Source organism: Leptodactylus fuscus, chromosome 6, assembly GCF_031893055.1.
Source record: "Leptodactylus fuscus isolate aLepFus1 chromosome 6, aLepFus1.hap2, whole genome shotgun sequence".
Lineage (NCBI taxonomy): Eukaryota > Metazoa > Chordata > Amphibia > Anura > Leptodactylidae > Leptodactylus > Leptodactylus fuscus.
Genome location: NC_134270.1, coordinates 72128883 through 72148756, shown reverse-complemented (window position 1 = coordinate 72148756; position 19874 = coordinate 72128883). Strand labels below are relative to the sequence as shown.

Sequence of the window (19874 nt, the reverse complement as noted above, 5' to 3'; positions counted from 1 at the left end):
AATATATTCTTTGAATTCCCAGTCAGACAATGGCACTGTATACCAGTAGTAAAAATTGTGGGTGCACGTAACCCCAATATATTCTTTGAATTCCCAGTCAGAAACTGGCACTATATGGCAGTAGCAAGAAATGAGGGTATTTGTATTCCCAATATACTCTTTGAATTCCCAGTCAGACAATGGCACTGTATACCAGTAGTAAAAATTGTGGGTGCACGTAACCCCAATATATTCTTTGAATTCCCAGTCAGAAACTGGCACTATATGGCAGTAGCAAGAAATGAGGGTATTTGTATTCCCAATATACTCTTTGAATTCCCAGTCAGACAATGGCACTGTATACCAGTAGTAAAAATTGTGGGTGCACGTAACCCCAATATATTCTTTGAATTCCCAGTCAGACACTGGCACTATATGGCAGTAGCAAGAAATGAGGGTATTTGTATTCCCAATATACTCTTTGAATTCCCAGTCAGACAATGGCACTGTATACCAGTAGTAAAAATTGTGGGTGCACGTAACCCCAATATATTCTTTGAATTCCCAGTCAGAAACTGGCACTATATGGCAGTAGCAAGAAATGAGGGTATTTATAACCCCAATATATTCTTTGAATTCCCAGTCAGACAATGGCACTGTATACCAGTAGTAAAAATTGTGGGTGCACGTAACCCCAATATATTCTTTGAATTCCCAGTCAGAAACTGGCACTATATGGCAGTAGCAAGAAATGAGGGTATTTATAACCCCAATATATTCTTTGAATTCCCAGTCAGACAATGGCACTGTATACCAGTAGTAAAAATTGTGGGTGCACGTAACCCCAATATATTCTTTGAATTCCCAGTCAGAAACTGGCACTATATGGCAGTAGCAAGAAATGAGGGTATTTGTATTCCCAATATACTCTTTGAATTCCCAGTCAGACAATGGCACTGTATACCAGTAGTAAAAATTGTGGGTGCACGTAACCCCAATATATTCTTTGAATTCCCAGTCAGAAACTGGCACTATATGGCAGTAGCAAGAAATGAGGGTATTTGTATTCCCAATATACTCTTTGAATTCCCAGTCAGACAATGGCACTGTATACCAGTAGTAAAAATTGTGGGTGCACGTAACCCCAATATATTCTTTGAATTCCCAGTCAGAAACTGGCACTATATGGCAGTAGCAAGAAATGAGGGTATTTATAACCCCAATATATTCTTTGAATTCCCAGTCAGACAATGGCACTGTATACCAGTAGTAAAAATTGTGGGTGCACGTAACCCCAATATATTCTTTGAATTCCCAGTCAGAAACTGGCACTATATGGCAGTAGCAAGAAATGAGGGTATTTGTATTCCCAATATACTCTTTGAATTCCCAGTCAGACAATGGCACTGTATACCAGTAGTAAAAATTGTGGGTGCACGTAACCCCAATATATTCTTTGAATTCCCAGTCAGACACTGGCACTATATGGCAGTAGCAAGAAATGAGGGTATTTGTATTCCCAATATATTCTTTGAATTCCCAGTCAGACAATGGCACTGTATACCAGTAGTAAAAATTGTGGGTGCACGTAACCCCAATATATTCTTTGAATTACCAGTCAGAAACTGGCACTATATGGCAGTAGCAAGAAATGAGGGTATTTGTATTCCCAATATATTCTTTGAATTCCCAGTCAGACAATGGCACTGTATACCAGTAGTAAAAATTGTGGGTGTATATAGCCCCAATTCTATTGCTAGGGGACTTGCAGGGTATTTCTGGGGTGAAGGTGGGGGGGCACACCGTTGGAACGGGTATCGGGGTATATATCGGGTATACGGGAATACACTGACAGTGTATTCCATTCAGGATCCTGGGAAAGCTGGGTTGCGGCGATTGAGCCCGTCAGTGCCACGTTACACTGACAAGCTTCTCCCTGGAATTTAGCTCTTACAAGAGCTGTTGGTTGTCTTCTCCTTCCTATCCTAGCCTGTCCCTGCCTACCCAGAATCTAAGCCCTAGCTAGCTGGACGGAAACCTCCGTCCTCGGTGAATTGCAAGCTCAGAATGACGCGAAGCTGGGCGTCGCTGTTCTTTTAAATTAGAGGTCACATGTTTTCGGCAGCCAATGGGTTTTGCCTACTTTTTTCAACGTCACCGGTGTCGTAGTTCCTGTCCCACCTACCCAGCGCTGTTATTGGAGCAAAAAAGGCGCCAGGGAAGGTGGGAGGGGAATCGAGTAATGGCGCACTTTACCACGCGGTGTTCGATTCGATTCGAACATGCCGAACAGCCTAATATCCGATCGAACATGAGTTCGATAGAACACTGTTCGCTCATCTCTAATAAAGACATAATGAAGTTGGGACTTGGGAACCATTATTCCCATCTTGCTGCGATTTGCTCAGATAAGAATATCCCCTTACTTTTAATTGAGGAAATACGTAGAGATGTTTCCAGACTGTACATAAGTTTGTTTTTTGTCTTTCAGTGTGGTTGTCTCTGTGGTGACAATTGAAGGAACTAATTGCCGGTTGCCTGAGCTGGGACAACTAGCGGATAAAACAGGAGGAAAGGTGCAATTTGTTTGTTGTTTTTTTTTTTTCTTCATGGTTTGATCATTGTTTAATTAAAAAAAACAGTAATTCAGCACCATTCATGTGATAAACCCGAAAATACTTGGATTCAGAGTCAATATATTGGTTTCTTTTAGGTGAACATTGTGCATCCATTGCAGTTGGCTAATGAGTTCCAGTCAATCATAGAAGAAGAAATAATTGCTACTAACGCAAAATTAAAAGTTTTATTGCCTCAAACCATGTAAGTCAACAAATTTTACAACCCAACAAAATGTAGGCAAAATTTAATTCCTGTGGTGGTACATATGTGTACAAATTGTATTCAAAATGTAACGTAAGTAATTATGCAAACCAATGCCAGTGGTTGGAGAGAAGTGTCCACCACAGCTTACCTATCCCTTCCAGCTGACAGCTTCCTGTAGCATAGACATGGTGGCTAACGGGTCCTAGTGCTAATAGTTTTTTTGTTTTTTTTTTAATGTAGATTGTGAGCCCCATATAGGGATCACAATGTACATTTTTTTCCCTATCAGTATGTCTTTGTAGAATGGGAGGAAATCCATGCAAACACGGGGAAAACATACAAACTCCTTGCAGATGTTGTTCCTGGCAGGATTCGAACCCAGGACTCCAGATCTGCAAGGCTGCAGTGCTAAACACTGAGCCACCATGTTGCCCCCTAGTGCTAATAGTTTTAGTTCTCACTTTTGCTAGTGGTAATGTCCTGGTGGTTTCCCTGAAGCAGAATCCAGACACCTATTTGGGTGGTTAAAGGGTGAATGACTTGGGATCACAAAGACAATGACTTAGGCCTCGTTCGCATCTTTGTCAGTAATCCGTTCAGAGAGTCCACATGGGGACCCCCCCCCCCGATCGGACTACCGAACATATTGACAAGCGGTGTGCAGTGAAAGCACACGGACCCCATAGACTATAATGGGGTGCGTGTGCTTTCCGCGCAGTGTCCGCACGGAACATAAGAGCAGAAAAGTAGTTCACGATCTACTCTCCTGTCCGCATGACTCGTGCGGAGACCATGCGGAAAGCACACGGACCCCATTGTAGGAATAGCTCCAAATCAAATCTGTTTAGTTACACAGTGGGTCTAAATCCACTGCACTCCACATTTCTTGAAACATAAGGTAATATACCATTATTTGATCACTGGTAAATAAGCACTGTTATATTACAAAGTTTCTTATCTTATCTGCACTATGGATTTGTGAAAACAAAACTCACTTTAGGTGAGTAATGCAACATATTTATCTTAACAAAATATACAGTGATCCTGAGGATAAGCCATAGTAATATTTAGCCCGCACAACCTCTTTAAAGAGAGAGTCTATAAATTGGAGTGACCCCTGTGGTGGTCGGGAAGGTGTAAGATTATTAATAAAAAAAAAACATACCTCACCTGTTCCATCACTCACATATGTCACTAGTTACTTACCAAACACCACTAATTGGTCTCAGCGGTCACATAACCATTGAATGGACACTGGCGGCGGACAACTGAGTGCCGGGGACAGTCTAGTGTGCTTATTTATATTATACACATCCCCAACCACCACATGAATTGCTTCGATTCCTGGACAACCCCTTTTAAGAGTTTATGCACCAGTCAAATATTGATGGCTTGTCCTTAGATTAGGCTACCAGTATTAGATCTTTGTGGGTCTGACAGCCAGGACCCCGTAGATCAACTTTCCCACGATACTGCTCGCTTGCCACACAGCGTAAGGTCCACCTACCACTGTCTATTAGGTAAGAGGCTGTCAAATGTTGCTACAATGTCACAATGACTCAGAGACAGTGTTGGAGTCGTTGCACACATGTCTTCTCTGTACTTCCTCATCAAACTCATGGTGGCGGCCATTTTCGTTTGTCCGAAGCAAATCACCATTTGTTCGGTTTTGTTAAAAACTGAACAATTTGGAATATTCAGGTCGAATACGGTTCATTACTAACTGGTTCACCCCTGTATTAAAGCTAGTAACACAAACATATTACTCAGTGGTGATCATACACCTTAAACTTTCAGCAACTGAACCTGCTGATTTGAGCATGGCCAACCATCTAATACCTATGTTTGGATGATGCTCATTTAGCATACGTTCAGGGGGGAAATCAGCATCTTTAATTTCAGCACACATGATCTTTCTTTACAAGTAAGATAAGCAGCTGCCAGAAGTGTCTGGAAGTATCTTTGCCCCCTTTTCCTATTGAAAACATATATACACATGGCCAAATCATAATTTTACATGCTTACGCTAGAACGAATGTGAGGAAGACAGTTAACCTAGGTATGTTTTAAGCTTATGGTAGAACCTTATGTATATAGGGCTAGAATATACAAACTCCATGCAGGTATTGTTCTCCGTACAGTATGGATTAAAATCCAGGACCTCAGTTCTGCAAGGGAACAGTGCTATCTATTTGGCACTTATACCTATAATATGTACATATGAGATACATAGTCTATGTTTTATCGTAGCCATAATAATCATAATTGTAATAATTGCTCTGAGTTATTATTTAGCTGTATCTATGCCCATTCCTTCATTGATGTTACGTTTTTTATTATTTCATTTAGGTACTTCCTATATGAGGGAAATAATGACTCTGTGTTGGAAAGGACATTTGGCAGTATAACAGCTGACACTGCTCTCTCTACAGAATTCAATATTCATAAGTCCAAGATTAAAGGTTTGTTAAAAATCAAAATTCACTTTCACTCTTCATGAAACTCTTGATGGACATGTGACTATATTAGTCATAAACTCTTTCTATAGTCTACATGGAATTCTAAACAGTCCTTATTGTTTTGTTGGTAACAGAAGTGCTTAGATACTCGCAGCTACCGATACAGCTACACTTTACTTACACACTCCCAGATGGAAGAAGTAGATGGAGGATCATAAGCCAGAGACGGCCTGTCACCAATGACTGGTAAGAGATGTCACAACAAACCTCCTAAGATGATACCAAAAGAACATCAAAATGGATTATACTTGATCAAGGCCTTGCACACATTTGTATGCTTACCTAATGTACACAGAGTCCTTGTGGTTCTGTATCTTGGAGCATAGGCAATCCATGTGTTGCTGTTTGTTCTCACTGTATTATAAAAAATATAATCCCCTAGAATTAAAAGATTTTTCTGGAAAACATAGATCAATATTGAATACCTGGATGTGCAGTCCATGACATGTTGGTACCCTAAAAGTAATATTTTTATAATGTAGCATCCAATGGAGCCTGTCACAGTCTGATCTTTGTATTACTCTATATCAGGGGTCACAAATACATGACTATCAGGTCACACGCGGGCCTCAAGGCTGCATTCTTTGTTCTGTGGCCTACAAACTTGTGGCAGCTTTGGTGTGAATACTCTCTTCCCCTGCTTGGGGCGCTCTGCTGTAATCTATGTATGCTTGGAGCAGGGGAAGAGAGCACTGGGATTATTTAGCAATAAATTTGCATTGCATAGAATCTGTAGGGAATACGTCCCTTCAACTTAAACATTTCTCTATATATGGCCCATTTGCCCAGCTGAGTTTCAGACCTCTACTCTATATGGATATAATAGTACAGTAAAGCCCCATAGTCTTTTTTGGATGCCATATTACTTCTTCCAGCTTCATGAAGGTTTCACTAAGTTGTTTAAGGTTGAGACCACATATCAAAAAGCTACTACCAAGAGGATTCTAGCAAAGCTTTAAACTCTGCTAAAGTCTTACTCTAGGTTCACACTAGCGTTCGGGTCTCCGTCATTTGGGTCCGCACAGGGACTCGAAAGACGGAGACTCTGTCCACTTAAAAAGCAGTTACCCAAAGACCCTATAGATATAGACTATAATGGGGTCCTCCATTTTTTTGGAGAGAAAAGTCTTCTTGTAGGACTTTTCACTGTTCTAATTTTAAGCATTCTGCAGTGGAGTTTCCTATGGAGTCCAATGCAAGTGTGAACCCAGCCTTAATTAGTAATAAATAGAGATGAGCGAACAGTGTTCTATCGAACTCATGTTCGATCGGATATTAGACTGTTCGGCATGTTCGAATCGAATCGAACACCGCGTGGTAAAGTGCGCCATTACTCGATTCCCCTCCCACCTTCCCTGGCGCCTTTTTTGCTCCAATAACAGCGCAGGGTAGGTGGGACAGGAACTACGACACCGGTGACGTTAAAAAAAGTAGGAAAAACCCATTGGCTGCCGAAAACATGTGACCTCTAATTTAAAAGAACAGCGCCGCCCAGGTTTGCGTCATTCTGAGCTTGCAATTCACCAGGGACGGAGGTTTCCGTCCAGTTAGCTAGGGCTTAGATTCTGGGTAGGCAGGGACAGGCTAGGATAGGAAGGAGAAGACAACCAACAGCTCTTGTAAGAGCTAAATTCCAGGGAGAAGCTTGTCAGTGTAACGTGGCACTGACGGGCTCAATCGCCGCAACCCAGCTTTCCCAGCATCCTGAATGGAATACACTGACAGTGTATTCCCGTATACCCTATATATACACCCCAAATCCCCTTTCCAACGGTGTGCCCCCCCCCCCCCACCTTCACCCCAGAAATACCCTGCAAGTCCCCTAGCAATAGAATTGGGGCTATATACACTCACTATTTTTGCTACTGCCATATAGTGCCATTGTCTGACTGGGAATTCCAATAATATATTGGGTTTACAAATACCCTCATTTCTTGCTACTGCTATATAGTGCCATTGTCTGACTGGGAATTCCAAGAATATATTGTGGTTACAAATATCCTCATTTCTTGCTACTGCCATATAGTGCCATTGTCTGACTGGGAATTCCAAGAATATATTGGGTTTACAAATACCCTCATTTCTTGCTACTGCCATATAGTGCCATTGTCTGACTGGGAATTCCAATAATATATTGGGCTTACAAATACCCTCATTTCTTGCTACTGCCATATAGTGCCATTGTCTGACTGGGAATTCAAAGAATATATTGGGGTTACAAATATCCTCATTTCTTGCTACTGCTATATAGTGCCATTGTCTGACTGGGAATTCCAATAATATATTGGGGTTACAAATACCCTCATTTCTTGCTACTGCCATATAGTGCCATTGTCTGACTGGGAATTCAAAGAATATATTGGGTTTACAAATACCCTCATTTCTTGCTACTGCCATATAGTGCCATTGTCTGACTGGGAATTCCAATAATATATTGGGGTTACAAATACCCTCATTTCTTGCTACTGCCATATAGTGCCAGTTTCTGACTGGGAATTCAAAGAATATATTGGGGTTACAAATACCCTCATTTCTTGCTACTGCCATATAGTGCCATTGTCTGACTGGGAATTCCAAGAATATATTGGGTTTACAAATACCCTCATTTCTTGCTACTGCCATATAGTGCCATTGTCTGACTGGGAATTCCAAGAATATATTGGGTTTACAAATACCCTCATTTCTTGCTACTGCCATATAGTGCCAGTTTCTCACTGGGAATTCCAAGAATATATTGGGTTTACAAATACCCTCATTTCTTGCTACTGCCATATAGTGCCATTGTCTGACTGGGAATTCCAAGAATATATTGGGTTTACAAATACCCACATTTCTTGCTACTGCCATATAGTGCCATTGTCTGACTGGGAATTCCAAGAATATATTGGGTTTACAAATACCCTCATTTCTTGCTACTGCTATATAGTGCCATTGTCTGACTGGGAATTCCAAGAATATATTGGGGTTACAAATACCTTCAAGTTCTGCCACTGACATATAGTGCCAGTTTCTGACTGGGAATTCCAAGAATATATTGGGTTTACAAATACCCTCATTTCTTGCTACTGCTATATAGTGCCATTGTCTGACTGGGAATTCCAAGAATATATTGGGGTTACAAATACCTTCAAGTTCTGCCACTGACATATAGTGCCAGTTTCTGACTGGGAATTCCAAGAACATTTTGGGTTTACAAATACCCTCATTTCTTGCTACTGCTATATAGTGCCAGTTTCTGACTGGGAATTCCAATAATATATTGGGGTTACAAATACCTTCAAGTTCTGCTACTGCTATATAGTGCCATTGTCTGACTGGGAATTCCAATAATATATTGGGTTTACAAATACCCTCATTTCTTGCTACTGCTATATAGTGCCATTGTCTGACTGGGAATTCCAATAATATATTGGGGTTACAAATACCCTCATTTCTTGCTACTGCCATATAGTGCCAGTTTCTGACTGGGAATTCAAAGAATATATTGGGCTTACAAATACCCTCATTTCTTGCTACTGCCATATAGTGCCATTGTCTGACTGGGAATTCCAAGAATATATTGGGTTTACAAATACCCTCATTTCTTGCTACTGCCATATAGTGCCATTGTCTGACTGGGAATTCCAAGAATATATTGGGTTTACAAATACCCTCATTTCTTGCTACTGCTATATAGTGCCATTGTCTGACTGGGAATTCCAAGAATATATTGGGGTTACAAATACCTTCAAGTTCTGCCACTGACATATAGTGCCAGTTTCTGACTGGGAATTCCAAGAACATTTTGGGTTTACAAATACCCTCATTTCTTGCTACTGCTATATAGTGCCAGTTTCTGACTGGGAATTCCAATAATATATTGGGGTTACAAATACCTTCAAGTTCTGCTACTGCTATATAGTGCCATTGTCTGACTGGGAATTCCAATAATATATTGGGTTTACAAATACCCTCATTTCTTGCTACTGCTATATAGTGCCATTGTCTGACTGGGAATTCCAATAATATATTGGGGTTACAAATACCCTCATTTCTTGCTACTGCCATATAGTGCCAGTTTCTGACTGGGAATTCAAAGAATATATTGGGCTTACAAATACCCTCATTTCTTGCTACTGCCATATAGTGCCATTGTCTGACTGGGAATTCCAAGAATATATTGGGTTTACAAATACCCTCATTTCTTGCTACTGCCATATAGTGCCATTGTCTGACTGGGAATTCCAAGAATATATTGGGCTTACAAATACCCTCATTTCTTGCTACTGCCATATAGTGCCATTGTCTGACTGGAAATTCCAAGAATATATTGGGTTTACAAATACCCTCATTTCTTGCAACTGCCATATAGTGCCATTGTCTGACTGGGAATTCCAAAAATATATTGGGGTTACAAATACCTTCAAGTTCTGCCACTGACATATAGTGCCATTGTCTGACTGGGAATTCCAACAATATATTGGGGTTACAAATACCCTCATTTCTTGCTACTGCCATATAGTGCCATTGTCTGACTGGGAATTCCAAGAATATATTGGGCTTACAAATACCCTCATTTCTTGCTACTGCCATATAGTGCCATTGTCTGACTGGGAATTCAAAGAATATATTGGGGTTACAAATATCCTCATTTCTTGCTACTGCTATATAGTGCCATTGTCTGACTGGGAATTCCAATAATATATTGGGGTTACAAATACCCTCATTTCTTGCTACTGCTATATAGTGCCATTGTCTGACTGGGAATTCAAAGAATATATTGGGTTTACAAATACCCTCATTTCTTGCTACTGCCATATAGTGCCATTGTCTGACTGGGAATTCCAATAATATATTGGGGTTACAAATACCCTCATTTCTTGCTACTGCCATATAGTGCCAGTTTCTGACTGGGAATTCAAAGAATATATTGGGGTTACAAATACCCTCATTTCTTGCTACTGCCATATAGTGCCATTGTCTGACTGGGAATTCCAAGAATATATTGGGTTTACAAATACCCTCATTTCTTGCTACTGCCATATAGTGCCATTGTCTGACTGGGAATTCCAATAATATATTGGGGTTACAAATACCCTCATTTCTTGCTACTGCCATATAGTGCCAGTTTCTGACTGGGAATTCAAAGAATATATTGGGGTTACAAATACCCTCATTTCTTGCTACTGCCATATAGTGCCATTGTCTGACTGGGAATTCCAAGAATATATTGGGTTTACAAATACCCTCATTTCTTGCTACTGCCATATAGTGCCATTGTCTGACTGGGAATTCCAAGAATATATTGGGTTTACAAATACCCACATTTCTTGCTACTGCCATATAGTGCCATTGTCTGACTGGGAATTCCAAGAATATATTGGGTTTACAAATACCCTCATTTCTTGCTACTGCTATATAGTGCCATTGTCTGACTGGGAATTCCAAGAATATATTGGGGTTACAAATACCTTCAAGTTCTGCCACTGATATATAGTGCCAGTTTCTGACTGGGAATTCCAAGAATATATTGGGATTACAAATACCCTCATTTCTTGCTACTGCTATATAGTGCCATTGTCTGACTGGGAATTCAAAGAATATATTGGGGTTACAAATACCTTCAAGTTCTGCCACTGACATATAGTGCCAGTTTCTGACTGGGAATTCCAAGAACATATTGGGTTTACAAATACACTCATTTCTTGCTACTGCTATATAGTGCCAGTTTCTGACTGGGAATTCCAATAATATATTGGGGTTACAAATACCTTCAAGTTCTGCTACTGCTATATAGTGCCATTGTCTGACTGGGAATTCCAATAATATATTGGGTTTACAAATACCCTCATTTCTTGCTACTGCCATATAGTGCCATTGTCTGACTGGGAATTCCAAGAATATATTGGGTTTACAAATACCCTCATTTCTTGCTACTGCTATATAGTGCCATTGTCTGACTGGGAATTCCAATAATATATTGGGGTTACAAATACCCTCATTTCTTGCTACTGCCATATAGTGCCAGTTTCTGACTGGGAATTCAAAGAATATATTGGGCTTACAAATACCCTCATTTCTTGCTACTGCCATATAGTGCCATTGTCTGACTGGGAATTCAAAGAATATATTGGGTTTACAAATACCCTCATTTCTTGCTACTGCTATATAGTGCCATTGTCTGACTGGCAATTCCAATAATATATTGGGGTTACAAATACCTTCATGTTCTGCCACTGACATATAGTGCCATTGTCTGACTGGGAATTCCAATAATATATTGGGGTTACAAATACCCTCATTTCTTGCTACTGCCATATAGTGCCATTGTCTGACTGGGAATTCAAAGAATATATTGGGGTTACAAATATCCTCATTTCTTGCTACTGCTATATAGTGCCATTGTCTGACTGGGAATTCCAATAATATATTGGGGTTACAAATACCCTCATTTCTTGCTACTGCTATATAGTGCCATTGTCTGACTGGGAATTCAAAGAATATATTGGGTTTACAAATACCCTCATTTCTTGCTACTGCTATATAGTGCCATTGTCTGACTGGGAATTCCAATAATATATTGGGGTTACAAATACCCTCATTTCTTGCTACTGCCATATAGTGCCAGTTTCTGACTGGGAATTCAAAGAATATATTGGGCTTACAAATACCCTCATTTCTTGCTACTGCCATATAGTGCCATTGTCTGACTGGGAATTCCAAGAATATATTGGGTTTACAAATACCCTCATTTCTTGCTACTGCCATATAGTGCCATTGTCTGACTGGGAATTCCAAGAATATATTGGGTTTACAAATACCCTCATTTCTTGCTACTGCTATATAGTGCCATTGTCTGACTGGCAATTCCAATAATATATTGGGGTTACAAATACCTTCAAGTTCTGCCACTGACATATAGTGCCATTGTCTGACTGGGAATTCCAATAATATATTGGGGTTACAAATACCCTCATTTCTTGCTACTGCCATATAGTGCCAGTTTCTGACTGGGAATTCAAAATGCGCAAGGCTCCCGGAAAGGGACGTGGACGAGGCCGTGGGCGAGGTCGGGGGAATGGTTCTGGGGGGCAAGGTAGCAGTGAAGCCACAGGGCGTCCCGTGCCTACTCCTGTGGGGCAGCAAGCATTGCGCCGCTCCACAGTGCCAGGGTTGCTTGCCACATTAACTAAACTGCAGGGTACAAACCTTAGTAGGCCCGAGAACCAGGAACAGGTCTTGCAATGGCTGTCAGATAACGCTTACAGCACATTGTCCAGCAGCCAGTCAGACTCTGCCTCCTCTCCTCCTATTACCCAACAGTCTTGTCCTCCTTCCTCCCAAAATTCCCAATCTTCACAGAACAATAACCCCAACTGTCCCCAGAGCTGTTCTCCGCTCCTTTCATTGTCCCTCAACCTGCCCCTCCATGTAGCGATTCCACGAACCTAACAGAGGAGCATCTGTGTCCAGATGCTCAAACACTAGAGTCTCCTCCATCTCCGTTCGATTTGGTGGTGGATGACCAGCAACCCACCCTCATCGACGACGATGTGACACAGTTGCCGTCAGGGCATCCAGTTGACCTGCGCATTGTGCGGGAGGAGGAGATGAGACAGGAGTTGGAAGAGGAAGTGGTGGATGATGAGGACACTGACCCGACCTGGACAGGGGGATGTCAAGCGGGAAAAGTAGTGTGGATGTTGAGGCAGGTGCAGCACCAAAAAGGGTAGCTAGAGGCAGAGGCAGAGGTCAGCAGCTTAGGCGAAGCCAGGCCACACCCGGAATCTCCCAAGATGTTCCAGTTCGTACCCAGCCCCGAAAAACTCCCACCTCGAGGGCACGTTTCTCGAAGGTGTGGAGTTTTTTTCAAGGAATGCGCCGAGGACAGATATAGTGTTGTCTGCACAATTTGCCTCTCAAAATTGATTAGGGGCTCTGAGAAGAGCAACCTGTCCACCACTTCAATGCACCGTCATTTGGAATCCAAGCACTGGAATCAGTGGCAAGCAGCAACGGCAGGACAAAGGCCGCCTGCCGTTCACGCCACTGCCTCTGCCTCTGCCACTGCCACTGCCGACTGTGCTGGCGATGCACTCCAGAGGACGAGCCAGGACACCACTTCATCTGCCTCCGCCACTTTGTTGACTTCTTCCTCATCCTCCCCTGTTCCTGTCTTATCTCCTTCTCCTGCACCATCAAAGGCACCATCAGGCGCTTCTTTACAACAACCCACCATCTCTCAGACATTGGAGCGGCGGCAGAAATACACCGCTAACCACCCAAACGCGCAAGCCTTGAACGCCAACATCGCTAAACTGCTGGCCCAGGAGATGTTGGCGTTCCGGCTTGTTGAAACTCCCGCCTTCCTGGACCTGATGGCAACTGCGGCACCTCGCTATGCCGTCCCTAGCCGTCACTACTTCTCCCGGTGTGCCGTCCCCGCCTTGCACCAGCACGTGTCACTCAACATCAGGTGGGCCCTTAGTTCTGCGCTTTGCACAAAGGTCCACTTGACCACCGACGCGTGGACAAGTGCATGCGGACAGGGACGCTACATTTCACTGACGGCACACTGGGTGAATGTAGTTGAGGCTGGGACTGCTTCCCAAACTGGCCCGGTGTACCTCGTCTCCCCGCCTAACATTCCTGGCAGGGACACGAGAAGAACACCCCCCTCCTCCTCCACCGCCTCCTCCTCCGCCACCGCCTCCTCCTCCGCTGTTAGATTGACCCCAGCTACGAGTTGGAAACGTTGCAGCACTGGCGTTGGTAGACGTCAGCAGGCCGTGCTGAAGCTGATCAGCTTGGGGGACAGACAGCACACTGCCTCCGAGGTGAGGGATGCCCTCCTCGATGAGACGGCAATATGGTTTGAGCCGCTGCACCTGGGCCCAGGCATGGTCGTTTGTGATAACGGCCGGAACCTGGTAGCAGCTCTGGAGCTTGCCAGACTCCAACATGTTCCATGCCTGGCCCACGTCTTCAACCTAGTCGTGCAACGTTTCCTAAAGAGCTACCCCAATGTTCCAGAGCTACTGGTGAAAGTGCGGCGCATGTGCGCCCACTTTCGCAAGTCGACAGTAGCCGCTGCTAGCTTAAAATCTCTCCAGCAACGCCTGCATGTGCCACAACACCGGCTTTTGTGCGATGTCCCCACACGCTTGAACTCAACGTTTCAGATGTTGAATAGAGTGGTTGAGCAGCAGAGACCTTTGATGGAATACCAGCTACAAAACCCTAGGGTGCCACAAAGTCAGCTGCCTCAGTTTCTCATCCATGAGTGGCCATGGATGAGAGACCTTTGTGATATCCTATGGGTGTTTGAGGAGTCCACAAGGAGGGTGAGCTCTGAGGATGCGATGGTGAGCCTTACAATCCCGCTCTTGTGTGTTCTGAGAGAATCCCTGATTGACATCAGGGATAACTCAGATCACACAGAGGAGTCAGGGATAGCATCCGATCCGTCACAGCTGGAGAGTAGGTCCACACATCTGTCCGCTTCATCGCGTTTAATGGAGGAGGAGGAGGAAGAAGAGTTGTCCGATGATGTGATGGTGATACAGGAGGCTTCCGGGCAACTTCGAATCATCCCATTGTTGCAGCGTGAATGGGTAGACATGGACGATGAGGAGGAAATGGAGATTGAACTTTCCGGTGGGGCCAGAGGAGTCATGCCAACTAACACTGTGGCAGACATGGCTGAGTTCATGTTGGGGTGCTTTACAACCGACAAGCGCATTGTCAAAATCATGGAGGACAACCAGTACTGGATCTTTGCTATCCTTGACCCCCGGTATAAAAACAACATCTCCTCTTTTATTCCGGTAGAGGGGAGGGTCAATCGCATCAATGCTTGCCACAAGCAATTGGTGCAGAATATGATGGAGATGTTTCCAGCATGTGACGTTGGCGGCAGGGAGGGCAGTTCCTCCAGTAGGCGACCAAGTTCTCACCGGTCCACACAAATGAGGGGCACACTGTCTAAGGTCTGGGACACCTTGATGGCACCCCCTCGCCAAAGTGCCGCCACGGAGGGTCCTAGTGTCACCAGGCGTGAGAAGTATAGGCGCATGTTGCGGGAATACCTTTCCGACCACAGCCCTGAACTCTCCGACCCCTCTGCGCCCTACACGTATTGGGTGTCGAAGTTGGACCTGTGGCTTGAACTTGCCCTATATGTCTTGGAGGTGCTGTCCTGTCCTGCTGCCAGCGTCCTATCTGAGAGGGTGTTCAGTGCAGCCGGTGGCATCATCACAGACAAGCGCACCCGTCTGTCAGCTGACAGTGCCGACCGGCTCACTTTGATAAAAATGAACCACCACTGGATAGAGCCTTCATTTTTGTGCCCACCTGTGTAAAGCACCCCAACATGAAACTCCATGTCTGTACTCAACCTCTCCAATTCCTCCGCATCCTCATACTCATCCACCATAAGCATTGCACAATTCTGCTAATACTAGGCTCCCTCCACCCTGATTTCCCCCAACTCTGCTGGTTAGAGGCTCCCTCCACTCTGATTTCCCCCATTTCTGCTGGTTAGAGGCTCCCTCCACCCTGATTTCCCCCAACTCTGCTGGTTAGAGGCTCCCTCCACCCTGATTTCCCCCAACTCTGCTGGTTAGAGGCTCCCTCCACCCTGATTTCCCCCAACTCTGCTGGTTAGAGGCTCCCTCCACCCTGCTTTCCCACAACTCTGCTGGTTAGAGGCTCCCTCCACCCTGATTTCCCACAACTCTGCTGGTTAGAGGCTCCCTCCACCCTGATTTCCCACAACTCTGCTGGTTAGAGGCTCCCTCCACCATGAATTGGTCCAAACTGGGGTTTTTAGAGGCTCCCTCCACCATGAATTTGCCCAAACTGGGCTGGTTAGAGGCTCCCTCCACCATGAATTTGCCCAAACTGGGCTGTTTAGAGGCTCCCTCCACCATGAATTGGTCCAAACTGGGGTTTTTAGAGGCTCCCTCCACCATGAATTTGCCCAAACTGGGCTGTTTAGAGGCTCCCTCCACCATGAATTGGTCAAAACTGGGGTTTTTAGAGGCTCCCTCCACCATGAATTTGCCCAAACTGGGCTGGTTAGAGGCTCCCTCCACCATGAATTTGCCCAAACTGGGCTGTTTAGAGGCTCCCTCCACCATGAATTTGGCCTAACTGGGATCTTTAGAGGCTCCCTCCACCATGAATTGGTCCAAACTGGGGTTTTTAGAGGCTCCCTCCACCATGAATTGGTCCAAACTGGGGTTTTTAGAGGCTCCCTCCACCATGAATTGGTCCAAACTGGGCTGTTTAGAGGCTCCCTCCACCATGAATTGGTCCAGACTGGGCTGTTTAGAGGCTCCCTCCACCATGAATTTGCCCAAACTGGGCTGTTTAGAGGCTCCCTCCACCATGAATTGGTCCAAACTGGGGTTTTTAGAGGCTCCCTCCACCATGAATTGGTCCAAACTGGGGTTTTTAGAGGCTCCCTCCACCATGAAGTGGTCCAAACTGGGCTGTTTAGAGGCTCCCTCCACCATGAATTGGTCCAAACTGGGGTTTTTAGAGGCTCCCTCCACCATGTATTGGTCCAAACTGGGGTTTTTAGAGGCTCCCTCCACCATGAATCGGTCAAAACTGGGCTGTTTAGAGGCTCCCTCCACCATGAATTGGTCCAGACTGGGCTGTTTAGAGGCTCCCTCCACCATGAATTTGCCCAAACTGGGCTGGTTAGAGGCTCCCTCCACCATGAATTGGTCCAAACTGGGGTTTTTAGAGGCTCCCTCCACCATGAATTGGTCCAAACTGGGCTGTTTAGAGGCTCCCTCCACCATGAATTGGTCCAGACTGGGCTGTTTAGAGGCTCCCTCCACCATGAATTGGTCCAAACTGGGGTTTTTAGAGGCTCCCTCCACCATGAATTTGCCCAAACTGGGCTGGTTAGAGGCTCCCTCCACCATGAATTTGCCCAAACTGGGCTGTTTAGAGGCTCCCTCCACCATGAATTGGTCCAAACTGGGGTTTTTAGAGGCTCCCTCCACCATGAATTTGCCCAAACTGGGCTGGTTAGAGGCTCCCTCCACCATGAATTTGCCCAAACTGGGCTGGTTAGAGGCTCCCTCCACCATGAATTTGGCCAAACTGGGGTTTTTAGAGGCTCCCTCCACCATGAATTGGTCCAAACTGAGGGTTTTAGATGCTCCCTCCACCATGAATTTGCCCAAACTGGGCTGTTTAGAGGCTCCCTCCACCATGAATTTGCCTAAACTGGGCTGTTTAGAGGCTCCCTCCACCATGAATTGGTCCAAGCTGGGGTTTTTAGAGGCTCCCTCCACCATGAATTTGCCCAAACTGGGCTGGTTAGAGGCTCCCTCCACCATGAATTGGTTCAAACTGGGGTTTTTAGAGGCTCCCTCCACCATGAATTGGTCCAAACTGGGGTTTTTAGAGGCTCCCTCCACCATGAATTTGCCCAAACTGGGCTGGTTAGAGGCTCCCTCCACCATGAATTTGCCCAAACTGGGCTGTTTAGAGGCTCCCTCCACCATGAATTGGTCAAAACTGGGGTTTTTAGAGGCTCCCTCCACCATGAATTTGCCCAAACTGGGCTGGTTAGAGGCTCCCTCCACCATGAATTTGCCCAAACTGGGCTGTTTAGAGGCTCCCTCCACCATGAATTTGCCCAAACTGGGCTGTTTAGAGGCTCCCTCCACCATGAATTTGGCCAAACTGGGGTTTTTAGAGGCTCCCTCCACCATGAATTGGTCCAAACTGGGCTGTTTAGAGGCTCCCTCCACCATGAATTGGTCCAAACTGGGGTTTTTAGAGGCTCCCTCCACCATGAATTGGTCCAAACTGGGCTGTTTAGAGGCTCCCTCCACCATGAATTGGTCCAAACTGGGGTTTTTAGAGGCTCCCTCCACCATGAATTGGTCCAAACTGGGGTTTTTAGAGGCTCCCTCCACCATGAATTTGGCCTAACTGGGGTTTTTAGAGGCTCCCTCCACCATGAATTGGTCCAAACTGGGGGTTTTAGAGGCTCCCTCCACCATGAATTTGCCCAAACTGGGCTGTTTAGAGGCTCCCTCCACCATGAATTTGCCCAAACTGGGCTGTTTAGAGGCTCCCTCCACCATGAATTGGTCCAAACTGGGGGTTTTAGAGGCTCCCTCCACCATGAATTGGTCCAAACTGGGCTGTTTAGAGGCTCCCTCCACCATGAATTTGCCCAAACTGGGCTGTTTAGAGGCTCCCTCCACCATGAATTGGTCCAGACTGGGCTGTTTAGAGGCTCCCTCCACCATGAATTGGTCCAAACTGGGGTTTTTAGAGGCTCCCTCCACCATGAATTTGCCCAAACTGGGCTGTTTAGAGGCTCCCTCCACCATGAATTGGTCCAAACTGGGTTTTTTAGAGGCTCCCTCCACCATGATTTGGTCCAAACTGGGCTGGTTAGAGGCTCCCTCCACCATGATTTGGTCCAAACTGGGCTGGTTAGAGGCTCCCTCCACCATGAATTGGTCCAAACTGGGCTGTTTAGAGGCTCCCTCCACCATGAATTGGTCCAAACTGGGGTTTTTAGAGGCTCCCTCCACCATGAATTGGTCCAAACTGGGCTGTTTAGAGGCTCCCTCCACCATGAATTGGTCCAAACTGGGGTTTTTAGAGGCTCCCTCCACCATGAATTGGTCCAAACTGGGGTTTTTAGAGGCTCCCTCCACCATGAATTTGCCCAAACTGGGCTGTTTAGAGGCTCCCTCCACCATGAATTGGTCCAAACTGGGGTTTTTAGAGGCTCCCTCCACCATGAATTGGTCCAAACTGGGGTTTTTAGAGGCTCCCTCCACCATGAATTTGCCCAAACTGGGCTGGTTAGAGGCTCCCTCCATCATGAATTTGCCCAAACTGGGCTGTTTAGAGGCTCCCTCCACCATGAATTTGGCCTAACTGGGGTTTTTAGAGGCTCCCTCCACCATGAATTGGTCCAAACTGGGGGTTTTAGAGGCTCCCTCCACCAGGAATTTGCCCAAACTGGGCTGTTTAGAGGCTCCCTCCACCATGAATTTGCCCAAACTGGGTTGTTTAGAGGCTCCCTCCACCATGAATTGGTCCAAACTGGGGGTTTTAGAGGCTTCCTCCACCATGAATTGGTCCAAACTGGGCTGTTTAGAGGCTCCCTCCACCATGAATTTGCCCAAACTGGGCTGTTTAGAGGCTCCCTCCACCATGAATTGGTCCAGACTGGGCTGTTTAGAGGCTCCCTCCACCATGAATTGGTCCAAACTGGGGTTTTTAGAGGCTCCCTCCACCATGAATTTGCCCAAACTGGGCTGTTTAGAGGCTCCCTCCACCATGAATTTGCCCAAACTGGGCTGTTTAGAGGCTCCCTCCACCATGAATTGGTCCAAACTGGGTTTTTTAGAGGCTCCCTCCACCATGATTTGGTCCAAACTGGGCTGGTTAGAGGCTCCCTCCACCATGATTTGGTCCAAACTGGGCTGGTTAGAGGCTCCCTCCACCATGAATTGGTCCAAACTGGGGTTTTTAGAGGCTCCCTCCACCATGAATTGGTCCAAACTGGGGTTTTTAGAGGTT

General features: G+C 45.2%; 1 protein-coding gene across 1 annotated transcript in view; it reads left to right on the top strand.

Annotated features, from left to right (window-relative positions):
- The window catches only part of LOC142209122 (circularly permutated Ras protein 1-like), a 39726-nt gene that overhangs the window by 10257 nt on the left and 9595 nt on the right, over positions 1-19874 (top strand). Inside the window, exons 3-6 of the mRNA XM_075278062.1 lie at positions 2471-2555; positions 2693-2799; positions 5152-5264; positions 5396-5507. Of these exons, the coding sequence (XP_075134163.1) occupies positions 2471-2555; positions 2693-2799; positions 5152-5264; positions 5396-5507 (417 nt within the window). The remainder of the gene's footprint in view (positions 1-2470; positions 2556-2692; positions 2800-5151; positions 5265-5395; positions 5508-19874) is intronic.